Raw genomic sequence first — 8,446 nt, forward strand, 5'->3', positions numbered from 1 at the left:
TCTATTGTTCTCATTTGTAAGTCGCTTTGGATAAAAGCATCTACTAAATGATTAGATGTAAATGTAAAACATATTTTGGCTGATTTATAAGCCTTTTTAACTAGTGAAGACCACTCACACACACACACACACACACACACTCACACATCCTCTCTTCATCAGCTTGCACTGGCTGCCAGTGGCTGCTCGCATCAAATTCAAGGCACTGATGCTTGCCTACAAGACAACCACTGGTGCTGCACCAATATACCTAAACTCGCTAGTTCAAACTTATGCGCCCTCCAGAAGCTTACGTTCTACAAGTGAACGGCGCCTTGTGGTGCTATCCCAAAGAGGCTCAAAATCACTCTCACGGACATTTTCCTGGACTGTGCCCAGCTGGTGGAATGACCTCCCGATCTCAATTCGTCTCAAATAAGTCTTTAGCCATTTTCAAAAAACTTCTAAAGACACATCTTTTTCGCTAGCACCTGACCAACTAATACTAGCACTTACTTATTCTATTCTGTTCTGTTCTATTCCATTCTATTATAAAAAAAAAAAAAAAACAAAAAAAAACACCCAAGCTACATGTACTGTGCTAGACTAACTGAGACTTGTCATGGTACTTGTATACTGTTGTTGTTCTCTCGTTGGTCTGATTGCTTCTATTGTTCTCATTTGTAAGTCGCTTTCGATAAAAGCGTCTGCTAAATGATTAAACGTAAACGTAATGTAAATGTAAAATCCCCCACCGCGGCCCCGCCCTTCAACATCAAGCCCCGCCCCCCCAGATAAAATATGTTCCCGCGGCTATGGGTAGGTCTCTGACTAAGCATGCACTATCAAGCCTCTGCAACTGATCCAGAATGCAGCAGCGAGAGTGGTCTTCAATGAGCCAAAAAAAGCTCACGTTACTCCTCCCCTCATCAGGTTACACTGGCTTCCAGTAGCCGCTCGCATCAAATTCAAGGTACTGGTGCTTGCCTACAAGACAACCACTGGTGCTGCACCGATATACCTAAACTCGCTAGTTCAGACCTACACGCCCTCCAGAAGCTTGTGTTCTGCAAGTGAACGACGCCTCGTGGTTCATCCCAAAGAGGCACAAAATCACTCTTACGGACCTTTTTCTGGACTGTCCCCAGCTGCTGGAACAACCTGCCGATCTCAATCCCAGCAGCTCAGTCTTTAGCCATTTTCAAAAAACAACTAAAGACACATCTTTTTCGCCAGCACCTGACCAACTAATACTAGCACTTACCTATTCTATTCTGTTCTGTTCTATTCCATTCTATTATAAAAAAACAAAAAAACAAAAAAAAACACCCAAGCTACATGTACTGTGCTAGACTAACTGAGACTTGTCATGGTACTTGTATACTGTTGTTGTTCTCTCGTTGGTCTGATTGCTTCTATTGTTCTCATTTGTAAGTCGCTTTCGATAAAAGCGTCTGCTAAATGATTAAACGTAAACGTCTGAACAAGTGAAACTCTTCTCAGGATACACATGAAGAGCTGCTGTTTCATAAACTCACAGTCGGTCCAGGACTGAATCCTCTGACAGACACAGCTGCTGATCGTCTAGAAGAATCAGTTCATAAAGAAACAAAACAAAACATCCCACCTCCTGCTCATACCTGTATATGCTATCATATCAAATATGATCTGTCCTGAATCAGACGAGGTTTACAAACCTCACTCATCAGGAGGTTTATAATAAACACAGACGTCAGTGTTTAAATATACGATTCAACCTTTTCAAAGAGCGGCTCTGAACATCCTGCTGGAGCTGAAACACTGAGGAAACATCTGACTTATGTTCTGATGCTGCTTCTGGAGACAAACACTGAATCACATGCACTGTATCTGATAACAGTGGTGTTTATAAACTGCATTTCTCTGTGCTGTGATGATTAAACACAAACGAGTGCAGAGATGAAGCTCAGCTCAACTGAGGCTGCGAGGAAATCTGGACGCCTAAAGCGCTTGGATCAGCCCGCACACTAACCTGAGTAGGTGCATCAGCACGCACACACACACACACACACACACACACACACACACACATATCGCCTCTCTATCATGTCTCTGTCGTCTCTCTGTGGTTTCAGAGCGTGAGCGTGGGGTGAGTGTGGGTGTTTCACCCGAGGGCAAGCGTTTGGCCCACATTCACACTGACCAGCACACACACACACACACACACACAAATATACATACAGACACACACACACACACACACACACACACACTGACCAGCACACACACACACACACACACACACAAATATACATACAGCGATGTGTTTGATGATGTGTCATTATATAATTCAGCACTTGTGTGATATGAGCTGCATTATATAAAGATGAAAGAGAAATGCTGCTGCTGTATTAATGAGCCTCAGATGCATTTCAGCTCCATCTGAGAACATCAGAACACAAACATCTGAACAGACAAACAAACAAACATCTGAACACAAACATCTGAACAGACAAACAAACAAACATCTGAACAGACAAACAAACAAACATTTGAACACAAACATCTGAACACAGACAAACAAACAAACATCTGAACAGACAAACAAACAAACATTTGAACACAGACAAACAAACATTTGAACAAACATCTGAACACAGACAAACAAACAAACATCTGAACACAAACAAACATCTGAACACAAAGTATGCAGTTGCTAAGGTGACACAGACAAACAAACATTTGAACAAACATCTGAACACAGACAAACAAACAAACATCTGAACACAAACAAACATCTGAACACAAAGTATGCAGTTGCTAAGGTGCTTTAGGTGGCTGCCTGAGTGTTGCTATGCAGTTGCTAGGGTGTTGTGGGAGGTTGTCAGGGAGTTGCTATATGGTTGCTAGATAAACACACTCTAGAAATACTGCTGATGGGCAGAACTGAGCTGCTGCTCTCACCGACCTGAATAACGACCTAATCATTCAGTGAGAAAATAAGCGTAAAACTGAACAACAACACTGCTGGAGGAGCTCCAGGACGTTCACGAGATGCTTCATTTCTTCACTTTCATCTTCTGGGATTATGCAGGAATCTGACGGGGTGGAAGGTGGAGCAGGGCTGCGTTTCTCAAAGCCAGCGTGAGTTTAAGTAGATAGAATTCAACATTTGCTTATAATTGTCAGACATTTAGCAGCGGTTCTTCAATCATGAGAGTCACCAAACGTCTGTTTCACAAATGTCACACAAAGTAATGAGATCAAGCAACAATGTACAAAAGGTCACCACAAACTTACATTTAAAAACAATCAACAGCAAATAAAGAAAATGCCATGCTACTGTGCCAACATTTACAACACAGTCACTCAATGAACCCTCAGTCATGTGACCTGACTCCTAATGAACACACGACTCAGTCGCACCAACCACACAGTTAAACAGGTTCTGATAACTGTGTGTGTGTGAGAGAGTGTGAGTGTGTGTGTGAGAGAGAGTGTGAGTGTGTGTGTGTGTGAGAGACTTCCTCTGAAAGTTCTTGATGAAACAGCAGCGTTTCTCCAGACTCCACAGCACTCCTTTCATTTCTCTCTGCGTCTCATAAAGGCTCAGTGCAGGATAACAAACACACTGGGATGTGCGCTTTGATGAGAACTCAAAACAGATGGAGGAGAGTTACCTGTGAAAGCCACCGGCTACACAAAACAAACAGCCAGAGAAACTGAGACGACTCCATCAGCTTTAACCGCCGAGAAGATCCCATAAACTCTAAGATAACACCACAGCTATAACGATCACGACACAGAGGAAAGATATCGCTGGAATCACTTTAAGAACGTATTTTGTCCAGCTGATTGACAGCCAATCAGAATCCCTCCTGCTGTAAGAGCTTGAGCATTTAAAGCTACAGACAACAAAGTTGCAGCGTTTATAATAAACAGAACGTTATCGTCCGCTGGTGTGGATGCTAATACAGTTAGTAATCATTACAGTTAATGTTACACGCATTATATTGCTATCGTGTTATTGCTATCATTATAGTTATCGCTGTAGTTACTATTATATACATCAATATAATTACGGTTATAGCTACAGTTAATGTTATAGTTAGCATTAAGAGTTTTCATTTTAGTTTCACTAACCATTATAGTTATAGCTATCAGTATCATTGCATTCATACTTGTGTTACAGTCATCATTATACAGTTATTGCAATAGTTATGGTTACAGTTATCGTTATTGCTATAGTTACCGTTATGTTTACCATTACCGTTATAATTATTGTAAGGGGTGTTTTATTGCAGTTACTGTTATGATTCACATTCTAGTTATGGTTATCACTAGCTGGGTTTCCATCCAAAGTTGCGAATTTAACTTGCGCACAAAACTGGAATATAGCCATATAATTTCCATATGTAATAAATTACTTGCGAGCTGACGAAACACAATAAATGCGGTCATTGCTTTCGGAGGCGGATGCTGCTATGGATGGAAACATAGCTACTGTAGTTATAGTTTTCATTATAGCTATAGTTATTGATATAGTTATCATAGTTATGGTTCTTGGTTGTGAACGGGTGTTAACACTCAAATCGTTTCTGAATCCTCCTCCTCCTCACACCGTCCTTCATCACTTGTGTGAAACACACTCACGCGTTACAGTAGGGTTTCTTGTCGTAGCCTTTGTAGTTCTTCATGTTGAGCGTCATCTTACACACTTCACAGTGGAAACAGCCTTTGTGCCAGTTCTGAAAAACCGCAGGACATCACAACATTACTGCAGATTCTGAGCAATTAATAATGCCACAATGATAACACAAGTGAATCGTGCAGATTAAACACACTGTCCAGTCTGAACGTGTGTGTGATTCACTGATGAGTCTGAAGAGATCGATAATAATGGCACACCGTGTTTCACTGATGCTGTCAGACGGTAAAACCGCGGTATACCCTGACAGTTACACAGTCCTGGATGTTTGTCACATATGTGACTCTGCAGCACAAAAGCAGTCTTAAGTCGCTGGGGGATATTTGCAGCAATAGCCAACAATACATTGTATGGGCCAAAATTATACATTTTTCTTTTATGCCAAAAATCATTAGGATATTAAGTAAAGATCATGTTCCATGAAGATATTTAGTAAATGTTCTACCGTAAATATATCAGAACTTAATTTTTGATTAGTAATATGCATTGCTAAGAACTTCATTTGAACAACTTTAAAGATGATTTTCTCAATATTTAGATTTTTTTGCACCCTCAGATTCCAGATTTTCAAATAGTTGTATCTCAGCCAAATATTGTCCTATCCTAACAAACCATACATCAATGGAAAGATTATTTATTCAGCATGATACATAAATCTCAATTTCAATCCCTTATGAATGGTTTTGGGATCACATTTAAATACTGTAATATTTACAAGCAGCTTCAAACAATACTATGGTATTACTGCGATAATGTGCCGAAGACAACTCATGCTACTTTCTGAAAGGATTGTCCTGTTTATATTTGTTAATATTGTTGAGATTTGTGAGTTTACGTGTGAATTTGACAGATTTGACCGATTGAACGGAACAGTTACTGATAATGTCACTCATGACTGTGAGATGTTGATTATGTAAGACACGAGCATCAAAACAGATAATAAGCGTCACACAGTAAAGTCTGATTCCCACACATCGCTGAGACAAACAGATAAAGCTGCTGTCGCTGTGAATCTGAGGTAAATAAACTCGCACCTTGTCGAGGCAGCTGATTTTCTCCGTGGGATAGACGGTTTTCCCGCAGCGCGAGCACGGAGCATCCATCCTCGCCGCAGTTTTGATCCCCTCACTAGTGAACACAAGCTCCAGCCCCTCACTAGTGAACAGCGCACCCCCGAGGGGTGGGGGGGGGGGGACTCACATACATACACATACTGTATAATAATAATGTCCACAATGTGACAAAACACAGAAAAACATAGTTAGCATTTTTGGCCGTTATATAAGCGCGTCACAGCGTATGGAGGACCAAACCTGCAGAAATGAAAAATAAAGAAATAAACGTAATAACAGAGAAATATGAAGTGTGTGTGTGTGTGTTAGTAACTCTCATTATTGTATGTGTGTGTGTCAGTAACTCATTATTGTATGTGTGTGTGTGTGTGTCAGTAACTCTTATTATTGTGTGTGTGTGTGTGTGTGTGTGTGTGTGTGTGTGAGAGAGAGAGAGAGAGAGAGAGAGAGAGAGAGAGAGAGAGAGAGAGAGAGAGAGAGAGAGAGAGAGAGAGAGAGAGAGAGAGAGAGAGAGAGAGAGAGAGAGAGAGAGAGAGAGAGAGAGAGAGAGAGAGAGAGAGAGAGAGAGAGAGAGAGAGAGAGAGAGAGAGAGAGAGAGAGAGAGAGAGAGAGAGAGAGAGAGAGAGAGAGAGAGAGAGAGAGAGAGAGAGAGAGAGAGAGAGAGAGAGAGAGAGAGAGAGAGAGAGAGAGAGAGAGAGAGAGAGAGAGAGAGAGAGAGAGAGAGAGAGAGAGAGAGAGAGAGAGAGAGAGAGAGAGAGAGAGAGAGAGAGAGAGAGAGAGAGAGAGAGAGAGAGAGAGAGAGAGAGAGAGAGAGAGAGAGAGAGAGAGAGAGAGAGAGAGAGAGAGAGAGAGAGAGAGAGAGAGAGAGAGAGAGAGAGAGAGAGAGAGAGAGAGAGAGAGAGAGAGAGAGAGAGAGAGAGAGAGAGAGAGAGAGAGAGAGAGAGAGAGAGAGAGAGAGAGAGAGAGAGAGAGAGAGAGAGAGAGAGAGAGAGAGAGAGAGAGAGAGAGAGAGAGAGAGAGAGAGAGAGAGAGAGAGAGAGAGAGAGAGAGAGAGAGAGAGAGAGAGAGAGAGAGAGAGAGAGAGAGAGAGAGAGAGAGAGAGAGAGAGAGAGAGAGAGAGAGAGAGAGAGAGAGAGAGAGAGAGAGAGAGAGAGAGAGAGAGAGAGAGAGAGAGAGAGAGAGAGAGAGAGAGAGAGAGAGAGAGAGAGAGAGAGAGAGAGAGAGAGAGAGAGAGAGAGAGAGAGAGAGAGAGAGAGAGAGAGAGAGAGAGAGAGAGAGTGTGTGTGTGTGAGAGAGTAACTCTTATTATTGTGTGTGTGTGTGTGTGTGTGTGTGCTGATTATGTAAGAATCATGAGACTCTGAACATTGAGCAGCATGTTGTTCATCTTTCAGCTCGTGTGTGAAACAGCGACACCTGCTGCTGTCGAACATCAAATACACCATACTCTGTTTAACATGTAAATACCACAGTAGGACATGGTAATCATTCAGTACTGTGGTACATATCAAAATACTAGGGTATTCTACCTGATACTGCCACTGTACTGTTCCTTGGGTACACAAAGAAACATTGGGAAGCAAAATCATGTAAATAATTAAATACTTCAATATTTAATCACTTATTAATAATTATGATTCGTTCATTCAGTTTAATTTAAATGATGCATGCTTCATTATGAGATCAGAAGTGTTTTCTCAGCTCGTTATGAATTATTTTGTATGAAATATACATATTTTATTTGCTGTGGCGGTAAGAAGGGAATTTAGCAGCGAAGCGCCTCAATAAATGAAGATCTAGCAGATACTAACTTTAAGCTGAGGCTGTAAATCTAAAATAGTTTCAGTCATTTCCGTGCGGGGCATCCATCCAATGAGGTGACAGATCCAGACGTTTCCCATCATGCACCGCTTTGAATCACAGAAACGTCATAAACGATCAAAATAACGGCTTTGTTGAGAGTTGTAGTTATATGAGATCGTTTTGTCGTTATAATAACACATATAAACACATTAAAGTAGAGAAAGGCAGCGTGAGCGCAGGTCACCGTCGTCGGCACCGCTGTGTCTGTAGCGAGGGGGGTCTCGGGGGGTCCGAAGGCGAGGGGTCAGTCACAATTGATTGCTGCAGTCAGTTACAGAACTCCTTGTTTGTTCTCTCCTCTCCCACCGCTGAACTTGACTAGCCTTTTACTGGGATTCAGAACACAGCCTGCTTATCAAGAGAGCTTCACCTTCACATGAGGAAGAGTTCTTCGGCTTGATAAATGTACAGAGTTTTCACAGCGGGAACATAATTAGGAACACATTTTTGTGATTTTCTATATACTAACATTGAAAACGTTGCTGGTGGGCAAAATAAAAGGTCCAAATAAACTATACTATTAACAAACAAGTCTTTTATTCATATTCTGTGTATATATACACATTTACATAAGAACCAGCAAACACAAAGTAGTTTTTTTTAATAACAAGAGTCCAACAACTGACCATTTGAAATACTTGTTTAGATATTCTGCATATGAACGGAATGCCTGATTTAGTTTAGATGGAGAATGTGAGTGTTTGATGTCACGCCACCGCTGGAATAAAGTACTGAAGAGAGACGTCCTCATGCAGAAAGATCAGGTGAAGAATCCTTCTGTGAACAATGTCTAGTTAAAAACAAAACACACGTACTGAGTAAGAGCTGAGTGTGTGTGTGTGTG

General features: G+C 41.4%; 2 protein-coding genes across 3 annotated transcripts in view; both read right to left on the minus strand.

Moving 5' to 3' along the window:
• Window positions 1-5,825, minus strand: part of LOC107698708 (LIM zinc-binding domain-containing Nebulette-like) — a 17,171-nt gene extending 11,346 nt beyond the window's left edge. For both annotated transcript variants that reach the window (XM_016499811.1, XM_016499810.1), the window contains exons 1-2: window positions 5,701-5,825; window positions 4,612-4,706 (exon numbers count right to left, since the gene is read on the minus strand). In XM_016499811.1, the coding sequence (XP_016355297.1) occupies window positions 4,612-4,706; window positions 5,701-5,769 (164 nt within the window). In that variant the 5' untranslated portion in view covers window positions 5,770-5,825. The remainder of the gene's footprint in view (window positions 1-4,611; window positions 4,707-5,700) is intronic.
• Window positions 5,826-8,120: 2,295 nt separating this feature from the next.
• The window catches only part of hus1 (HUS1 checkpoint clamp component), a 4,816-nt gene continuing 4,490 nt past the window's right edge, over window positions 8,121-8,446 (minus strand). The window contains exon 8 of the mRNA XM_016499795.1: window positions 8,121-8,392. Within this exon, the coding sequence (XP_016355281.1) occupies window positions 8,310-8,392 (83 nt within the window). The 3' untranslated portion in view covers window positions 8,121-8,309. The remainder of the gene's footprint in view (window positions 8,393-8,446) is intronic.

Source organism: Sinocyclocheilus anshuiensis, unplaced genomic scaffold (genome assembly GCF_001515605.1).
Source record: "Sinocyclocheilus anshuiensis isolate Anshui unplaced genomic scaffold, SAMN03320099.WGS_v1.1 scaffold1814, whole genome shotgun sequence".
Classification (NCBI taxonomy): domain Eukaryota; kingdom Metazoa; phylum Chordata; class Actinopteri; order Cypriniformes; family Cyprinidae; genus Sinocyclocheilus; species Sinocyclocheilus anshuiensis.